The 21,656-nt window shown below is 35.7% G+C and overlaps 1 protein-coding gene across 1 annotated transcript in view; it reads left to right on the forward strand.

Annotated features, from left to right (window-relative positions):
• The window catches only part of LOC107729795 (mannosyl-oligosaccharide 1,2-alpha-mannosidase IC-like), a 120,748-nt gene that overhangs the window by 31,673 nt on the left and 67,419 nt on the right, over positions 1-21,656 (forward strand). Inside the window, exons 2-3 of the mRNA XM_016540498.1 lie at positions 6,999-7,114; positions 17,971-18,090. Coding sequence (XP_016395984.1) covers positions 6,999-7,114; positions 17,971-18,090 — 236 coding nt within the window. The remainder of the gene's footprint in view (positions 1-6,998; positions 7,115-17,970; positions 18,091-21,656) is intronic.

A 21,656-nucleotide genomic window follows, 5' to 3' on the forward strand; every position in this document is an offset into this window, starting at 1 on the left:
CGTGCGTGTATGTTTGTGTGTGTGCGTGTATGTTTGTGTGTGTGTATGTGTGTGTGTCTGTGTGTGTGCGTAAGTTTGTGTGTGCGTAAGTTTGTGTGCCTGTATGTTTGTGTGCATGTGTGTGTGTGTGTGTGTGGGTATGTTTGTGTGTAAATTTGTGTGTGTGTGTGCGTGTATGTTTGTGTGTGTGTTTGTGTGTGTGTGTGCGTAAGTTTGTGTGCGTGTATGTTTGTGTGCGTGTATGTTTGTGTGCGTGTATGTTTGTGTGCGTGTATGTTTGTGTGCGTGTATGTTTGTGTGCGTGTATGTTTGTGTGCGTGTATGTTTGTGTGCGTGTATGTTTGTGTGCGTGTATGTTTGTGTGCGTGTATGTTTGTGTGTGTGTGTGCGTAAGTTTGTGTGCGTGTATGTTTGTGTGCGTGTATGTTTGTGTGCGTGTATGTTTGTGTGTTGTGTGTATGTTTGTGTGTGTGTATGTTTGTGTGTGTGTGTGTGTGTGTTTGTGTGCGCGTGTGTGTGTGTTTCTGTGTGTATGTTTGTGTGCGTGTATGTTTGTGTGTGTGTGTGTTTGTGTGCATGTGTGTGTGTGTGGGTATGTTTGTGTGTGTGTGTGTGTCATTGTCAAGGCCTCAGACAGGATTTATCAGGGGCATTGCTAAGCAGTGGATCTCAGTCTCTGTGTTTCTCTCTGTCTGCTCACAGAGAGCAAACGGACTGCATTTATTTTGACTACAGCTCTGCTGTCTCTTGATCTCTCAGTTTTTGTCCTGTAGCGCAGCTGCTATCAGGCCGGCGGACGCAGACATCATTAGTGTCATTGGTCGGGTTCGTGCGCGCTGGACCGCAGCGTTTGATTACCATAACAGCACAGAATCACAGCCCAGCTTCAGCCGCCCGTTTGTGTGAGAAGAAATGTGTTTGGTGATGTGTTTCCCTCGACGCTGTTATGAGTCCCGTCATTCTGGAGTGAAAGGCCAGGCGAGTCTCGTGTGATTTCGGCCTGGTGTTTGTCACAGCTGGAGGATCAACAGACGTCCTGCTAATCTCTATAAAGCCGAATTGACATATAAAGTAAATGAGTGAAAAAGGCATGAAATAACGCACACAACAGGAATTTGGCCCAAAATGTTCTTTCTATGGCAGAACATGGTGTGAATAAATGCACTTCAGATGCTGATTAACCTGATTATATTAAAACTAGCAAATGTCAGTTAATGTATTCAGTCTAATAAAATAAAAAGGCAGTATATCCACTCTTTCAATACTTAGCATTCAGTATTTTTTAGCATTCAGTGCTGCTTTTGTTAGTTAAAATGTTTAATTTTTTTAATAAAGCTAAAATTAAAGAAAATATTTGAAGAAAGATACTATAGGAAAAATACAATAGATACAATAGAGAAATAGAAAATAGTATAGAAAATACTTAAGTATTAAGAATAATAAACAATTGAAGCTGAAGTACTAAGTTGAAGTCCTAAAATTACTGAAACTAAAACTTAAATTTGAATAAATATTATAAATTGCATTTTATAAACATTTTATTAGCTAAATTAATTATTAATTTATTAATTATATTAAATAAAATAATAAATAATAAAATATATTATTTAATAAATCTGAAATGACTTAAAATAAAATAAAATATAAACAATTGTTTAGTTTGAGTGGAAGTACTAAAATAACTAAAACTAAATAAACTAAAACTAAAAATTAAAACTTAAATAATAAAATACATAAACTTAAATAATTAAAAAACTATATAAGCCTATTTGGAAAATAAAAAATATTTTATTAAAAAATAAACCAAAAACTAATAAAAATGACAAAAACACCAAATTGCTAAAACATTAACTAAAATTAAAATAAAAACAGAAAATCTAAAAATAAAATAAAATTAACAAAAACTATAACAATATATTGATTATACTAAAATGAATGAATAAATGCCTGTTATTGTCTTTATATGCATGTACAATGAAATTAAATGAAGAAAAATAACACTGCAATGTGTTGAACTTGACTTCCGGCCTGTTTAATGATTCAGAATAACAGCCCTGGTGTTTATGTCTCCAATTTATTTATCTAAAAAGTGAGACATTTTCACACAAAACTGAATTAAACATGAAACATAACTCTTTATTTTAACTACACACTACTCAAATGTAGCTCTGAGGTCCGTATTAATGGTTGACTAATGCATACTGTTTCACGTGATGTGAACACTGTGTTCTGCACAGTGTTCAGGGAGCAGTATGGTGGTGCTCCACAGTAAATGAGTATCAGTGTGGGTTTGGGGTCTCATCGTGTCGGGGCCCGTGTGCGGCGTCTCTCGGGGTGGAGCTGCGGTAATGAAGACGATCGCGGCGCGGCGTCTCTCTGGAAAGCTGTGATGGATTGATCTGCTGCTCGCCTCATCCGAGTCTATCAATCAGCTCTGCTTTGCCTGTGTTTTCAATAGGAATTTGCCACGCTTGAGTGCGCTGCGCCACCGGCAGCCCCCGGGACCTGCAGCTCGCTGCATTAAAGATAATTTTCTTTCTCCTCCGCCCTCTAACGTAATTTGTCATCAAATCACAAATATTGCTCACGGAGCAGAGCACAATGCTAAATCAAGTGCGTTACGGGTTCTTCATCTCTGTGCTGACGGCACATATGACTGAGTGTAATCCGTTTACTAGATATATGGAATGGTTGAGGAGATCTTTTGTGTATTTTGATGTGCTTTTGATAAAGAATGGCTTTTATTTAGCATCAGTTGTTATAAAAATGGATGAGTTGAATAGTCAGGCCAGAAAAGGGGTTGAGTTGAATGAATGTCACAAAACCTGTCCAGTGGCCAGTTTCATAAGTCTTTATGTTAACACTGTGTCTTAATAAATAGCAGTTAGCCGAGGGGTAACAAGCCTTATTTTTCAGACTCAAATTAGACCAATCTATGTTTTTATGTTATTTCATTTCATTTCATTTTTTTATTTCATTTTTTTGTAAATGACCTAAAAAAGTTATGATCCGTCTTTAAGGGAAAAAAATAAAATAGATGTAACTTGTAAGACTAATCGAAGCATTTTATGCAGCCAGTCACAGATCATATTTCACCCCAAAATCCCCAAAAAATAAATAAAACTAAATACATAAAAATAAATAAAAAATAAGGAACTATATACAGTATTAGAAATATTTTACATATGAAATTAACTTTACAAATTTATAGGATAAAGGATTTTTTGCTGTTGTTTGATTCCACTTCTCTGAGAATGACAAAAAAAAATTAAATAATAATAATAATAATAATAATAATACAGACAGAAAGAAAGAATTTAAGCCATACATGATTAAACACAAAGAGCACATGAAACAAACACACAGCACACAATGTGCTTCAATGGAAGAGTGAGGACTGCCTTCATGTGGGACCAGACCTGGCTGAAGTTACACATTGAGACAGAGATGTGGAGATGGTGCTGAGATAGAAGAGCTGATAGCTTGTGACAGTCAGCTCTCCTGCTATCATTCTCGCTCGATCACTCGCCGTCTTCGTCTGAGATTAAACCCCGACCGGCTCTGAAAGTGACAGATGCGAGCGAGCGTCTCCGGCCCGTGGCAGAATCTCCAGAGGAGGCCGTATGCCACACTGTTACTAATAAGAGGAGCAGGAAATGGGGCACACCTCGGATCTGTAATCACAGCACTGCGTCTCTTTTGACGTCCTCTGCCGGTGACCTCATTAGCTGGCCCGTATCGGGATTAAGCCGGGGTCAAAGGTTAAGCTGGACGGGCTCTCTGAGGGGCATGAAGCTTGATTAGAAAGCTGAGCAGAGGGAAATGAGGAAAGACGAACAGCTCCCTGGACGTCTGACGTGATTGGAACTGATAAAGAAGATTGATGTAGTGCAGAGAGAATCGAGAGCGGATCATGTGCTCGGGGTCCGGCTCTTCCTACAGGCGATAGAGACGCTCAGACGGGGCCCGATGCGCCGAGATGCTCCGTAATACATGTTCTCAATTTATCTAATCTACACCTAAAGCCAGTGGCACATCGTGACAGTCCCATATTACTCAACAAATACAACTTTAAAGCTATAGATTTACCACAATGATGCACAAAGAAATCTTCATTTAACAACAGAAATTGTTATTAATTTTATAATAAATATATAAGAATATAAATATAAGGAAAAAATGTTACTGAAAATTATTTTAAATATACACATTTTTATGTTTTTATTTTTATTTTTACATTATTTGTAAATCTTTCTATGTATAGGCCTACATACATTAAAAAAAAAAAGCATTTTATTGTAATTTTTTTAATTAGTCTGTTAATTTATAAAACAGATTAATAAGTATATTTTGCACATAATTATGCTTGTTTACATTGAATATGTAAATTTTTAAGTGTATTTTGTTATTTTTTCCCATATTACTGTACCTGATTTTCAATGCCTTTTCACTTTTTTTTATTTTTATTAATCTGTTAATTTATGAAACAGATTAATAAATAGATTTTGCACATAGTTCTGCTTATTTACATTTAATATTTTGCACTAAATAAACATTTACACACACAGTTATGTACAGGGTCCAGGATGAACACTTGCTGACTGCCAACTGCAAGTCAAATTGGCTTTGGATTCAGTCATCAGTTGGTGTGTGACATTATAAAGAAGTAAATCTCAGCACATGGTTTGAATGGAATTAAAAGAAGGATGATCTGACACCTGCTGATGTAAGAGACTTAAAGATGTTCAAGAAAACCTCTGACATCGCACGTCGACCTCAGGACCTCAAATGCATTGTTAATTATATTAATAATACAAGTGTTTCTGTGAATCGAATGGCCCTTTTCACACTGTGGGTCACACAAACCGAGCGTCCAGCTCTTATTGATAGTCTGTGCAGTAGAAGATTTCCTTCATTATTTGTGCTGGCAGAGATGCTTTTCATGTGCATCCAAACACTGCATTTACCTGCAGAAGGCCGAAGCGTTTCAGCGTATTTTTATATTTTATTTGTTAGTTCTCTCAAACCCATTGCAGTTACTCCCACACTATTAGACCTGTTTTTGTGCACACGCTGGTTTGTGCCAGTGTTTTGTGCAGCATTGCTTGATAGCGGCTTGTAATGTGCAGCATTGCTCAAAGTTGCATCACATTATCACACTGGCACACGATGCCCATGGCTCGCTTTACATCTCATTCGCAGCCCAGTTTCTTCAAATCCTCTCGCAGTATTTCTAGGGAGGTCATGGGAAAGGCTGTGGCCTGTGGGTGTTGGTTTTTCATTTCTTTTTCACAGTTCTTAAGCTCCTAACTGAAATGCTCATTAAATGTGCAGTGGCGGGGATTTTGCATCAGAGTTTTGGGAGTCGACACGCTGCGTATGTTTTTTTTATTGCCTCATTCCTTCCCATTGGAAATACTTCATTGTTTGTCAACGTCGTGCATCTACATATAATATGCTTTTTGTGTGCTCCGAGGGGCCGATTGCCTCCCCGCACTTTCCTGAAGCAATAAAGAGCTTGTGTTTGTGTGCGTTTTCAACATTAAAAGGGGTGAAGCCTGAGCAGTCTCGTTTAAGTTCGAGTGAATTAAATGAAAGCCTCTGAATATTTTTCAATAAGGATGTGAAGTGAATTTATTAACTTCAAATGAAATGCAGCTAAAGCTCTGGAGTCGTGGGGCTCATCGTGGGAATAACGGACGGGGAGTTTTGCTGTTTGAGACTCGTGCACAGTCACTTTTGTTTCGTTTCTGCTAAAATAAAGCCATCAGTTTAGCTTCGTGCGACATCGTCTGAACCCGAATGAATTGAGATTGAATTGGTTCAGCGTTCTTGTAGCTCAAACAGTAAAGTATGGCACTAGAAACATTAAGGTCATGGGTTTTTGCATGAACTGAAACAATGTGTAACTTGAATGCAAAGTTGCTTTGGATAAAATTGTCTGTCAAATGCATAAATGTAAATGCACAATATATTGGAACCATGTTAGTTATATTTTATTTGGCATATATTAGTATTTAGATAATCTAGCACTTACTTTAAAGGGACAGTGATATATTATGGCAAATATTTAACCTTTTAAAATCACTTTATGTTGAAGAGCGCTGTCCTTTTAAGAGCACATGTTGGTACGTGCTGCTGTGTGCATGTAATTATTAGTATTGTGCATAGTCAGTACTTTAACGACTTTATCATGACGCGAGCATGTGGCAGCGCCGCCACACGCTCGCGTCATGATAAAGTCGTTAAAGTACTGACCATTTTTACAGACCATTAACCCATATAAGAGAACCATATAAGAGGGACTTCAAGTAAATATTTTAGGTTGAAGGGTTCCGGCCGACAAAATGTTTTGGAATCTCTGCTTTATATTATAATACCTAAAATTTGCTTTAGTTTTTAGTGTTCTAATGTGTTGGCTAATACTAATACAAAATGTAATGTTCATATGGAAACTCATTTCCGCCACTGAATAAAAATTAAAAAAGGTAATTGCGACTTTTTTCTCACAATTCAGATTTTTCTTGCAATTGCGAGTTTACGTCTCACATTTCTGATATTTTTTCTTAGAATTGCACGTTTATATCATGCAATTCAGACTTTGTAACTCACAATTATGAGTTTCCATCACTCAATTCTGAGAAAAAAAGTTTCTCAGAATTGTGAGATAAAAAGTTGCAATTACCTTTATTTTTTATTCAGTGGCAGAAATGGACTTCCATATGTTCAGCTGGTAATTTGCTCTTGATTATGCAGATCTGTCAACTTCTGTCTGTCCTGATTTTCATGTTAATCATTTAGCATATTGTTGCACTTCACAAGATAAAGTCTAATTGTAAGGATATTCTTGTTTACTTTTGTTTGATAAACAACTAGTACTTTGTTGGGACGTTCAATGTAAAATCTGAAACTAAACCAGTTGAAAACTGCTGTACAGTATATTTCTTAAAATGTAAAGATGTGTGTCTTCTCAGTAAGTTGATGTATTGTGTTTGCAGGCGGTCTCAGAGGCGCTTCTATCGTGGATTCTCTGGACACGCTGTACATCATGGGTCTGATGGAGGAGTATGAAGAAGCGAAGGAATGGATCCAAAACAACCTGGACCTGAACTCGGTGAGCAAACATGGTTGGGTTGTTTCTCTGTGGATTAGCAGCTCTGAATTTAATGCTGTCTGAAGCACTTGTGGAAAAGCCTTCTATTGATCCGGAGCTGCGCTGGAATCAGTTGTTTCTTTTAACCAACGTCCAGTCCTGGGAATTGAGACAGTTTTGATCCAGATCAAACATTCGTGAGTGGATGAAAGGCCTCCGTTGTGGCTTTGTGTTGACTTACTGTGACTTGTGTTGAGTAATGTAAAGAGAGCGCTCACTCACTGATGGACAGTTCTGAGGGCAAACTAAGAACTTGCAATTTAAAGATAAACTGCATAGTTAGATTACAACTGGAGCCTTTGCAAAAGTTACCATAGTGATGCGAGGATGTTGTCTGTAGTTGCTAGGATGTAGCTAAGTGGTTGCTTAGAATATCTGAATGGTTACTAGGTTACTAGGATTTTTTGGGTAGTTTCTAGGCTGTTGCTTAGGTGTTCTGAATGGTTGCTTGGGCGTTGCTAGGATACTAGGATGTTGTGGATAGTTGCTATGCTATCGCTTATGTGTTCTTAATGGTTGCTAGGATACTAGGATGTTGTGGATAGTTGCTATGCTATCGCTTATGTGTTCTTAATGGTTGCTAGGATACAAGTATGCTGTGGGTAGTTGCTAGGCTGTTGCTTGGGTGTTCTGAATGGTTACTAGGGCGTTGCTAGGATACAAGGATGTTGTGGGTAGTTGTTAGGCTATTGTTAGGGGGTTGCTTAGGTGTTGTGAATGGTTGCTAGGTCATTTCTAGGATATTAGAATGTTGTGGGTAGTTGAATAGGCCTTTGAGAAATGGTTGCTTAGATATAATGAATGGTTGCTAGAGTGTTGTAGTGTTACTGGTATGCCACTAGGCTGTTGCTTGAGTGGTGTTCTGAGTGGTTGCTAGGGTGTTGTAAGGATACAAGGATGTTACGGGTAGTTGTTAAGTCATTGCTGAGTGGTTGCTTAGGTGTTCTGAATGGTTGTTAGAATGCTAGGATGTCGTGGATAGTTGTTAGGTTGTTGACAAGGTTTGCTTAAGTGTTCTTAATGGTTGCTAGGGTATTGCTAGGATACAAGGATGTTGTGGGCAGTTGCTAGGCTGCTGCTAATTGGTTGCTAGAATTTGAGGATGTTGTGGGTAGTTGCTAGGCAATTACTAGGTGGTTGCTTAAAGGTTCTGAATGGTTGCTAGGGTGTTGCTAGGATAATAGGATTTTGTGGTAGTTGCTAGGCTGTTGCTAAGTGGTTGCTTAGAGGTTCTGCATGGTTGCTATGGTATTGCTAGGATAATATGATGTTGTGGTAGTTGCTAGGCTGTTGCTAAGTGGATGCTTAGGTGTTCTGAATGGTTGCTAGATTACTAAGATGTTGTGGGTGGTTGCTAGTCTGCTGCTAAGTGGTTGCTTAGTTCTTCTGAATGGTTGCTAGGGTGTTGCTATGTTGTTGCTGGAGTGTTGTGGGGGGTTACTAAATTTAATTTTAAAGCCTAAAATTCATAGCAATCAATTCATAATATTTGTAAATGAAATGATGGAATGGGTCAAATAAATCTGGAGTGGCTGTGTGTCAAAAATAGAAATAAGGCGTTCACATTGACATTGGGCGCTTGTTGTGTACAGAAGCTGATCTAGTTCAGCTGGATTGTAGCACTTGCACTTTTGATAACCAGAAGTTTGAATTTCCTAACTCTTGATATTGAGATTTTCGACAGTGTAAAATGGCTTGTTAAATCTGTCATTGGCGTGTTTGAGCTGCTGTCATTGCTCAAGCAGAACACTCTTATTGCATTCTGAAGCAAGGCGGCAAACTGCTCGGATCTTTCCTGAAGCTTTTTTGGCAGTTCATTAAAGGTGCCAGTGGTGTTTTCAAAGTTGTGTCGGTGGTACATGTGAATGATGCCTTCTGATTGGTCTTTCTGAGTGTCGATGAAAGTACGTGTTCTTCTACCACAGCCCCTAAAGAAAGACATAAAACATAGCTATTCATTCATTTAATTTCATGTCCTTTCCTATAGTTGACCCCAATGTCTTCAGATTGTAGCTGAACGTGAAGCAGTTTATAATATCTTAGTTCTGTTGAACTAATAAAACGTAATCTATTTAATTTCTATGAATTGCAATTCAGTAAATTCCTCTTCCTGTTCTGAATTTTGCACACACACACACACAGAGAGAGAGTGAGAGTTGTGCAGTAATTAGATCTATATGGCAGGAGTGTGATGAATGTCCTGCAGGATCAGCAACAATGTCTCTCTCTCGTTCTCTCTATCGTATGATGAGCTCAGATTCCCGTGGCGTAGCGGTGAAGCGTCTGAGGTGTTTGATGGCGAGTTTGTCATGAAGACACACAGTGTAGATTTACTCTGCACACTTTGTCATAGAGAAAGCAGCTTTCAATCAATCTCCTGCCGCAGTCTTCTCTCTTTAGCTGACGATTTGCTCACTGATGGAGAGCAGAGCACTTCAGTGCGCGACCGTCATGCTCTATGAAACCATGCCAGAGAGTCTCTAATCGCAGCAGAAGATGGCAGCCGATGCGTCTGTATCAGTGAGTTAGAGACTTATAGTCAACAAATCAAAAGTTTAGAGTTCGAGCGATATATCAGCCGGGCCAATCACTCGATGAGCACTGGGCCAAAACCATTACCATTTGACCAACTGAACAGGTGCTAGCGCCTCCTAGTGTCAGTTCACAGTTTAATGAGACACGCTGGTAGATGATAAACTAGTTCTGCTTTCAGGTTTTTTTGTGAATTCTGACAGAATATTGTGCACATTTATTAATTAGATTTTTTTTGTTCATTTATCTATCTTTACAAAGGAAAATATTTGAATTAATTACTTATGATTTTATTCAAATATTATTTAATGTGTTTGGTAAATGTTGGCAATATTGTACTTATTTATTTATTTATTATTTATGTGTCTATCTATGGAGAAAAAAATGAACGAATCTAAATATGATTCAGGTATTATTTATTCTGTTTGTGTGAGTATTGTGTGAAATTTATTTGTTTGTTTATTTGTTCATTCATTTATTTATTATAGAGGAAAATATTTGAACTAATTACTTCAGATTTTATTCAAATATGATTTAGTGTGTTTGGTAAATTTTGACAATATTGTGTGAATTAATTTATTTGTCTATCTATCTTTATAGAGAAAAAGATTAAACTAATTACTTCAAATGTGATTCAGATATGATTTAGTATGTTGAGTGAATTTTAACAGAATATTGCGTGAATTTATTTATTTGTTAGTTTGATTATGAATTTATTAATTACAGAGGAAACTGTTTTAACAAATTACTTAAGATATTATTAAAATATTATTTAATAATATTTAGTATATACAGTTTGTTTAGTGTTTAGTACCTAAAAAGTAAAACTAATTACTTCAGATATTATATAAATATACAAATAATATTTTCAAAATATTGTATTATTCATTCAGCTATTATTTTGTTTATTCATATCTGAGCAGAGAATATTTCTCATGTACATTTCAAGTATATTTTGTGAATTTAGACATAATATAGTGTAAATTAATTCATTGCTCGTTTGTTGAAAATTTTCAAACTTTCCAAACTTTGTCTGAAACACAATTTACAGACTGCTTATTTGTTGAACTGATGTTAATGATGTTGAAAAATGCTAAAAACTTCATTTTGAAAAGAGTGAGATTTGTTTTCGTACTTCACCTTTCGCTCAGGCAGGAGAATCCCAGAATCACGAGAAAGCAGAAATCCACACCTCAGCACTTCTTCTGTTTCTTCATTCACTCCTCCGCCGATACCAATCAGACTCTTAAGTGGCTCGTTACATTTCCTCTGCTTCCCTGAGATGTTTGTAGCTCATAAATATGTATGTGTGTGTGTGGAACTCTGCGTCTGCAGTCTAAGCGTGTAGTCAGATGCTTGATGGATCTGCGCGACAGGAATATCAGACGTTGGGAGGCGAAGGCGAGCGAGATTGAGGGCTGCGATCGGGTCAGACGAGAGGAAGAACGAATGACTTTCCAGATCCAGCCAGTCAAATGTGATGCAGCCCGGATCTTGTAGAACGACGGTGAGATTTGTCTTCCAAATAGCCGGCGTCCGTGAGCAGAATGACTCCACGTATTCCACACCGTCGTGGGCTGGAATGAGCAATTGCGGGTTAATCCTAGCTTTAGCGTGAGGCCGAGCGGGCAGGACGCTGTCGAGAGCGTTTTTCTTGAGGTTGGAGAAGGAATTTATTCAGGGGAATGACTCTTGGTTTTTTGGGGTTTCGAGTCGAACAGAGTAGAATCCTAATGTTCGTGTTGATACTGCGGGATGGTAATCTGATTAGTTCTATTCTGTGCTGCTGATGTGATTCACCGCCGCTCGCCTCAAATCAGCCAATCACAATCTCAACACAAAGGGTAATTGGAGGGAATTTCTGCTCTTCAAGAAGCATTTTCTTACTACTGTCTCTGATTTGATTGCCCTATTCAGTCTTTCAGATTCTCAGACGCACAGAGACGCGCTGGCTTGTTGGCGACTCTGATGGAGGCCGATGACAGAGTTGATTAAAGTTTGGAGCGGTTGGCTCTGCATCTTCAGCTCATTATTATGACTGGCACTTTTTTCAAAGTGACTCAACACTTTGTTTCACACCTGAGAGTGTTACGATGTTCAGGTGCACTTAGCAGGCTGAGAAAAATTTGTGCTAATGTTTTGCTTATGTTCCCATTAAATTATGAAATCGTTATTTCTGATGTCCTCTGAGCATTCAAAATGACCAGGATTCTTTTTTTTTATGTATTAAAAAAAAATTCTTGGTTATACAAACATTAAGGGAACATTCCATTTTAGAATTTTGCTAAAATGATGGGAATGTTACTTTTGAATGTTCTCTGAACAATCTGGAACAAGTAGTAACATTTGTAAAAAATAAAAAATAAAAAAATAAAAATAAAATGTTAGATGAACATCAAAGTAAAATGTTTCAGAAATAGATAACTCCCCAGCTAACAAACATATGCTCTAAGAATATTATGAAAATGTTATTTCCGAATGTTCTCTGAATGTTTTTTAAAATGCTTTAAAGACGTTTGTCTTGGTTATGCAAACATTATGGGAATGTTATTTTGAATGTTTTCTAAACGTTCTGAAACAAATAGCAACATTAAAAAAAAAACATTAGATGAACGTCCAACTGTTCAGAAATAAAACTTTCAATGAATGATGTGTAAATAATGTTATTAAAGACCAGATACACCGCTAACAAAAATATGTTAGAAGAATAATTTTTTTTGTTTGTTTTCTTTATAATTTTAGTTTAAGTTTTAGACATTTTATTATGTGCTTTTGCCATTTTCATTAGTTATATATATATATATATATATATATATATATTTAATATACATTAATATTTTTACATATTTAATTTTATTTTTTAATATTTCTAATTTCATTTTTAACATTTTTTTTTTTGTTTAAGTTTTTCATCCAATATTTACACTTTATTTCCGCTTCATTTCAGTTACCGAAAATAATTTTTTAATTGTTTTAGTTTTAGTTAACAATATCAACACTATCACTTACAATAACTTTCAAATGAAACTTTTCTCTGACTGGGAGACGCTTTCATTCTGATTCTAATCCCCATTCTCACAGTTTTTTAACCATGTAACTCTCTAACTTCACAATTTCTGTAGTGAAAACCGCTAAAAATCTCCAGCTCGCTCCTATGGGACGTCCTGAACAGCTTGTCTGAATGATTGACAGTAACTGAGGAGGCGGAGCTTAGTGAAGGGCCAATTAGTCTGGAATATTCGATTCATTGACTCCAGGAGCAGATGACAGACGTCAGGCGCGTTTCTGCATGGACACGGTTGACATTTTCAGAGATTTGATTCTGAATGAGCATTTGACATTATTGCTTATCAAATGATATTCCACGGGAAGATACGCATCCTTTGAAGATGCAAAATAAGAGGGCGGATAATTAGCGTGTTCTTTGAGCTCTTGAATGGAGACTTCCTCGCTGAGAGTCTCTCCTGGGCGTCATCTGCGGGAGAGAGAGAGAGAGAGAGCAGAAACTGATGGGGTTTCCTTCAATACAAGTTCAGTTCGTGCATCTGGAGCCAGTGCAGATCATCATGCAGTTTACAAAGCTGACTGAGAGAGAGTGTGTGTTCAGATTTCTCATGACTCTGAGTAAATAATTGGTATTATTGGTTGTGCACCGATTGGGAAATCGGAGACTGATATTGATTTCTTAACTTTTTTCTTCTTCTTTCTTACTTCTGGTATAATCAGTTTTGCATTTGAACTTCCTTTTTTAATTCATTCATTACATCCATTTGCAACAATTGGAAGAATAACAATAATAGCCTGATTTTTTTATTTGTAATTGTATTTTTCTATTTAATTTTTGCATTTTTTTTTACTAAAACTAAAACAAAAAAATCTTTCATTACTTAAAATAATACTAAAACTCCTGAAATTGAAACAAAAATAATGATTTAAAATATATATATTAAAAAAATATCTTTATTACTCATTTTTTTTTCAGCTAGTTACCAAGGAAACATTTCTCATTTTAATTTAGTTTAAGTACTTAACTATGTACTAAAATAACTAAAACTGAAATAAACTTATTAAAAACTGTGTGTGTGTGTATATATATATATATACATTTTAAATGAAAATTACTAAATTAAAATGAAAACAGAAAATATAAAAACAAAAAAAATTATTTAAAATATTAATAAAAACTATAATTGTACCTCAGTGATGCAATGACACTGATTGTTACATGATTTTCATTACATATTTTACGCCCCCCCCCCAATTCTCATTATCATAACGCAAAGAAATCTCATTACTAAATTTTATATAATTATATAATACAATTAAAAACTATATAGACATTAAAAAAACTAAATAATAAAAATGAATGACAACTGAAAATATAACTAATTCTAAATCAAAACTATAATAGTATCGCAATGATGATAAAATGTCACTGACTGTGGCATAATTTTCATTTCATATTTTACCTGCCAATTATTTTCATTATCATAATGCAATTACTATAATTATAAAAAGCCAGGTTTATTTAAATTATATTTAAAATTCAGTAGTTTTGGTATTTAGTTTTGGTCTATACTGCCTTTAATTAATGTTGATTGAAGTTAAAAAATATATATAAAATATTACAACAATTAGAAATTGGGGGGGGAGCGGATGTGTCAAAAAATTATCAAAAGTAGGCTTAATTTTTGTTCAAAAATATAATTTGTAAATAATTCCTGGTGTAATGTGTTTATAATGTGTGTTGTAAAGTGTTTATTAACTCATAGTTTAAAGGCAGTTCTGAAGTGAAGCCCAAAAGCAGCTTCCAGCAAACCTTTGCAGTAGGGCTGCACGATAAATATCGCACGATATTTAATGCGCATCTCGTCAGTAAAGCCGCTTCTGTAATCAGCGGTAAATCTCTACACGTGCGTGCTTTCACGTGGAGCAGCATTTACTACACAGAGCCGTTGTTCACAGACAAGCTGCAAATATCGTGCGATATTTATCGTGCAGCCCTACTTTGCAACTTGTATCAGTTTTACAAACACTAAAGTTTAACAACCAAAAAAACTCCGATGGCAGAGCCGTGAGGAAATCACACCGCAGGCTTCGGGGCCCCTGGCGACAAATAAATGTGTGTTCAAAATCTCGCCTCAGTGTTTCTTCCAGACTTCTATTTATTTCTTAATAGCTCAATTAGTCTTCCAGATTGCAGTTTAATGAATTTGAATTTGATCTTGATGAATTTGAATCTGATCCTCAGTTGTCTGTCGCCGCAGCAGAATCCCCTCGACGGCTGAAGTGTGAACAGACTATGGAATGTGGCAGGTTTGTTTGCTTGTGAATTTAATTAATTCATCATTACACGTCGACGCGCTGGAGATTGTGTAGCAAATCAAATCAGATGCATCATAGGCTCCATTTACACTGAAAGGAATAGTTCACCCAAAAATGAAAATTAGCTGAAAATGTGCTCACCCTCAGGCCATCCAAGATGTAGATGAGTTTGTTTCTTCATCAGATTTTGGAGAAATTTAGCATTCAGCGCTTGCTCAGCAATGAATGCTCTGCAGTGAATGGGTGCCGTCAGAATGAGAGTCCAAACAGCTGATAAAAACATCACAATAATCCACATCATTCAGACACTTTTGCTTCCGGCTAAAATACGAGTTCATAATCCATCATAACACTTCCTCCGGTGAAAAAGTGGTCTGGTCTGAATCAGGAGAGAAATCTGCACAGATCAAGCACCGTTTACAAACCAAAACAGTCCAAAACAGCTCTAAACAAATATGTGGCTGGATTTTGATGTTCTATATGGATTTACTGAAAACATCTAAAACATTATTATGTATTTACAGCTAAAGAAACGTAATGTAAATAATTATGAATTTATCATAAAATGCTAAAAGTGCAACTATAAAAAAACTTGATGTAAAATCAAGAATAAAAAATAATATATAAAAATGATTTATAAAAAGTAATGGACAGAATTATGTAGGCCTCCAATGTCAATTTTAATAACATTATAGCAATAAAAACAAAATATATTTTGAGTCACTAATACCACTCTTACCTTTAAATCTAACCATAATAATTTCTTTAAAAATATGAACGGGATAAAAAAAAACATGACAGACAGACAAGTGCACTTACAATAATTTATTGCAAAAATGTAAAAACTGATATGACTGAATACACTAAAATCTAAATATAATATTTGAAAATAAGGATTTGTGCACTTGTATGTCTTTAAAGTTGCTTATATGTAAATAATTTAAGTGTTCGATGCTTTTGAATACTATAAATTTGTTATGTTTCAGTGTCTATGCAAACATAAATAAATGTACGTGTGGCAGAACAACACATTTAAATACATATGAATACTCGTTTAAATATACAGTGGGTACGGAAAGTATTCAGACCCCCTAAACTTTTTCACTCTTTGTTATATTGCAGCCATTTGCTAAAATCATTTAAGTTAATTTTTTTTCCTCATTAATGTACACACAGCACCCCATATTGACAGAAAAACACACATTGTCATGTTATAGGGACTACTGAACAGACATTTAGAAGTCGATTTTAAAATGCAAAATATTTAAAATTTAAATTTAAATAAAGCTATGTAAACACTTGCATTTTTACAACACTACAAGTGTGTCCCATCTCACTTGAACACTTTGGTCCAAATACAGGAAATACGTCATATTAGTGTTCAAGTGGTCAAGTGCAAAGACCGCAAGTGTGGGTATTTGGACAAGGCAGCTGTCTTTATGAATGAGTCACTGAATCAGTGATTCACTCGATTCGTTCAAAAGCGCAGATTCATTCAGTAACGGAACAACAGTTTTGCTGTGGCTTTGTTTGGAACTATTTACGTTGGCAAAATAGAGCAAGTGCACAATACTGACAATACTGTCTAACTTCGTTTATTGAACTGTTGTAAAAAAAATCTATATCACATTTGCAGTAGGACAGATATTCAGGAAAACAACAGCACGTTTGCTTGTGTGATAAACTGTATAAATATATGATATAAATATAAGCCAAAAACCCATGCAGGGGCATTTTCGCCCTCATATCTTGAATTTTATCTTGAACTTCAGTGTTGAGGAAAGTTACTTTTAAAAGTAATGTGTTATTACAATATTGCGTTACTCCATGAAAAAGTAACTAATTGTGTTAGTTACATTTTATGGTAAGTAATGTGTTTATTACTTTTGCGTTACTTTTTGTCACCTGGGCTGGGCTTGCTTATTTGACTTTAATGACAAAAAACCTGAAAGTTATAGGCTATATTTTTGGCAACTGTAAAGGCCCTTTTACACCAAAAGTGAATTAATAAGCCTCAGGCTGAAGGAAGTGCCTCTGCACCTCACTCCCAATTTCTCTCAACATGGGGGAAGGAGAGCTGTCAGTGAATAAATGGGACAACAAAGTAACTTGCGTTACTTATTTGAAAAACTAACTCAAGATATGTTGTTGTAAATTTCAAAGTAATGCATTACTTTACTAGTTACTTGAAAAAGTAATCTGACTGCGTAACTTGTAATGCGTTACCCCCAACACTGCATTTAACTACATTCTAATAGGCTGCATCACACAGTCAGTCGTCCTGCATCATGTTCACCAGCAGCTGCATCAGTATAAGAGGACGTACAGGTCTGGGTGGGGTGCGTGCGTTATATGCATTCATTTTAACACGTTATTTATAGTTGACGCTATTGGTTACATGTTTGTGCATTTTTGCAACTGTCTGTGATACACTGCATTTTTAAGGAGAAAATGCACAGCAATAGTGTTGAGTGATGAATTTGCACATGAATTGTCTTTAAGCCTATTAAAAACACCAGAAAATGTGTAAACGTGATTAAAAGCTTGATTTTCACCAAACTTTAATAGTGTATCAGAATCAGAATCAGAAAGAGCTTTATTGCCAAGTATGTTTGCACATACAAGGAATTTGTTATAGTGTCACAAGCTTCCAGTACACGGAGACAACAACAACACACAGATAATAAAAATGAGATGTGAATAAAATACACATGCAGTTCTGCCGAATGTTCAGCAGCTCATCCCTGGTAAAACTGATCGTGTTTGAGAAACAAAAAACAGGAAAAACTAACAAAAACAGTACAAACACTGGAGAGCCAAACACTGAGGCTGCCGTCTGCGGCGCCATCGCAGTAGTCTGGTGTGTTATGCACGGCTGCAGTTTAAATACAAACATGTTTCTCTCCATAATCTTCAATTTTCAACATCTTATTAGAATGACATTGTATTTTTACTTCCAGCATGTCCCTGTTGAGCTCAGGCCAGTTCCACATGCCACTGATAACATTACGGCACCCAGCAGTCGGACACGTACCACAACCAACAAAACTGGTATCCGCCGACCTCCAGAAAGAGACGCTGTATGTGTGAACACCTTGCTTGGAGATGGACCTCATCTCTACTCTATAAATGGTCCATTTTGATGATCAGTGAGGGCTAATTACGGCTAATCGCTGCCTTTAATCACAGCCCAGTTTGTTGTGAATCTCTCTTATACTCATTTAAGCATGTTTTGCTGGACTGTTAGTGTCACCACATGCTAAGTGGTGACAGGATCAGTAGATTTAACACATCCGTCTACGTTTGCCAACACCTGCCTGACAGTTCAGAGAGAATCAAGATGTACTTAGTTCACTAATTCTCACTCACACACTAGTGCAGTGACACGGCTAAAGATGCACATGTATGTAAGACTGTTCTCTGTCTGAAACCTGAATACTGCCTACTATTTTTTTTAAATGGTAAGTGAAAAACAGTATGCATTATTCCACAGTAAGTGTTTCAGACAGCTGATGTTATGTAGCCTCAACATCACGTTGCATGTGAGTGACAGCTGCATTTGAAATGACACCTACAGATATTAGTGCTTAATTTATTTTAATATATATATTCAGTAAGCATGAATCAATATATTTAATAAATCATTAAATTCAAGTTTTGATTTTATAAAATCATCTGATATCGTGAACATTTTGTGGTGAATAATACATTATTATATACTTTATTTTAATAGTACTTTTTATATTTTGTATTTATTATATTCCATATATCAGAATAAACTTTGATAATTAGTCAATATTAACTATATATTTATTTATATTTATTTCTAATTCAAAGTCATGAATTGAAAAGGAAACAGTCTTGGAAATAAGAAATTATATTTTGTATTGTTTGTCAGTTTGATGAAATAATGAGTAAATGATACACTATGTACTGCAGAAATAGTAAGGATCGAACGCCGGCATGTTATTCTGAACCCAAATGCAAGTCTCCTGTCTTCCTCTATACACAACAGATCCTCTCGTGGCTAATCATATTAGCACATGCCTGCATCGTCTCTCTTCAAACCAAACCGGGCAGCACATTGTCTAAATATATGCCTGTTCCACTCAGTGCTTACCAGCATGTGAGGTACAGAACAGCACAACAGCACTGCATCTCTGAACCACCTGAACCGTTGTAGGAGCTTTCAGCGTGTTGTATTTTTAGCCGCAGTAATTTTATTCATTATCTCAGCACGGTCCATTTTTGTGCTACTAACAATAGCGTCTCTACAGCAGCCTTCCTTGTGCACCGCCTGCCAAGTGTGCAGGAATTAAAATGCTAATTTGGTACCATTAGCTTGACAGTGCAGCCATTACCCATGACCACACCGCAGCTCAGAGGGCCAGCGGTTACAATAACGCAACGCACTTGATTGAAACCACCCAGCTATTATGGAGCACAGACGTGAAAGGCAATGGGCAGGTTAAAGCAAAAGTCTGGCTGATTATGTTCTCTTGGGTTTTCCAACAAGAAAAGAAAGAGAAAGAAAGAGCATTCCACCATTATAATAACATTTTCATTTTAATATGAATCACCAGAATATTATTCAAAACATAGTTCACTCAAAAATGAAAATTTGCTGAATGTGCTCACCCTCAGGCCATCCAAGATGTAGATGAGTTTGTTTCTTCATCAGATTTGGAGAAATGTAGCATTGCATCACTTGCTCAGCAATGGATCCTCTGCAGTGAATGGGTAATTCAAGTTTTGATTTTATAAAATCATCTGATATCGTGAACATTTTGTGGTGCTGTATGACAAATTAAAATCCATTTTGAAAGCTGTTAATTGTTTTGACAGTATTTAACTTTTAGTAATATGTCTAACTAGAGACTAAATCTATTCCAGAATACATATCAGAATAAACTGGCATAATTATTCAAAATGAATTATATATTCATTTATATTTATTTTTATTTAAATTCAAATTTTTGCATCCAGTTATCATGTGGAAAAGCAAAATGTATGCCAAAAATGTAATTTTGATAAAATGATGAGTAAAATACACTTTAATCTCAGTATATTTAATAAATCATAATACTCAATGGATTCAAGTTTTGATCTGAAAAATATCAGATAATGATGTGGTGCTGTATGACAAAATTTAAATTAATTTTGATAGCTGTTAATTGTTTTAACAGTATTTAATTTTGAGTACTATGTGCAATTAGAGAAAAAGTATATTTCATATAACAGAACAAACTAAAACTATTTATTTATTTATTTAAATATATTATTTACTATATATATATATATATATATATATAACATTAATATTTTTATATTTTAGTTTAGCTGTGTAGTATATTAATGTTATATACTTATTAATTATAACAGTATCAATATAATTTATTAACTTATTTTATTTATGAATTGATCATTTTTGAGGACATGTCATTGACTTCAGTTGTTTATATAGTATTATATTTAAGAAACAAATCCGTCATTAAGGCGTTTTTAACTTCAAACCATTGCTTCTGGCTAAATCCATAATAACGCTTCCTCCAGTGAAAAAGTGGTCTGGTCTGAATCAGGAGAGAAATCTGCACAGATCAAGCACTTTTTACAAGTCAAAACAGTCCAAAACAGCTCTAAACAAATATGTGGCTGGATTTTGATGTAAGAGACAACAGGAGATGGACTTTATCACTGGTTGAAGCGTTGTTGAATTATTAATTATTGATATAATTTTGGTTAAAAGCAACAGTTTTAAGTTAAAATGTCTTAATGATGGATTTGTTTCTTACAAACATGCAGTTTTTGTCTTCTCCAGTTGTTAACTGATGGACTGGAGTGGTGTGGATTACTTGTGGATTATTGTGATGTTTTTATCAGCTGTTTGGACTCTCATTCTGACGGCACCCATTCACTGCAGAGGATCCATTGGTGAGCAGGTGATGGAATGCTACATTTCTCCAAATCTGATGAAGAAACAAACTCATCTACATCTTGAATGGTGTGAGTACATCTTCAGCAAATTTCCATTTTTTTGGTGAACTGTTTCTTTAACAAAAATGTGCCATTTTATTTAATTACTCTTTATTTTATAAATACTGCGACATCACAGAAAGCAGAGTGAGAACCATTCAATATTTGTGTTTTTACAATGGAAAGACACTCACATACACAAACATATTTACCCACAAATACCTGCTTAAGTGTTGTAGCTTGGGATTTGTCTGATTTCTTACAGGATAATCCTTTTAAAGCCTCTCTTAATTCATGGTTGTTTAGTGTGCTTTCCTCAAACATGTTCCTTTTTGCCACTGTGAATCATGCAGCAGCTGATTTAAGACGGAAAGACTCTCTGTGTGAGTTGGGATTACTTGGATTACTTTCGCAGTGAAGTCTTGTGTTTTTTGGATAGTCCTCTCTCTTTGTCTGACACGTCGCTCTGATCGCTCTGAAGATAAATGACTGCTGTCGTTCTGCAGTGACACAAATCGAGCTGGAAGCCTCTTTAGATATCAGATGTGAGTGTGATTTAAGTGTGCTGTTGATCAGAGCATCACTGAATGGATTGAAGAGGTGATTAGTCTCTATGGTTCTCTGCTATAATTCTCTTATCATCTACTCCAGAGATTCTGTTTCCTTCCTGCAA

Source organism: Sinocyclocheilus rhinocerous, unplaced genomic scaffold (genome assembly GCF_001515625.1).
Source record: "Sinocyclocheilus rhinocerous isolate Xijiao unplaced genomic scaffold, SAMN03320098_v1.1 scaffold1510, whole genome shotgun sequence".
Classification (NCBI taxonomy): Eukaryota; Metazoa; Chordata; class Actinopteri; order Cypriniformes; family Cyprinidae; genus Sinocyclocheilus; species Sinocyclocheilus rhinocerous.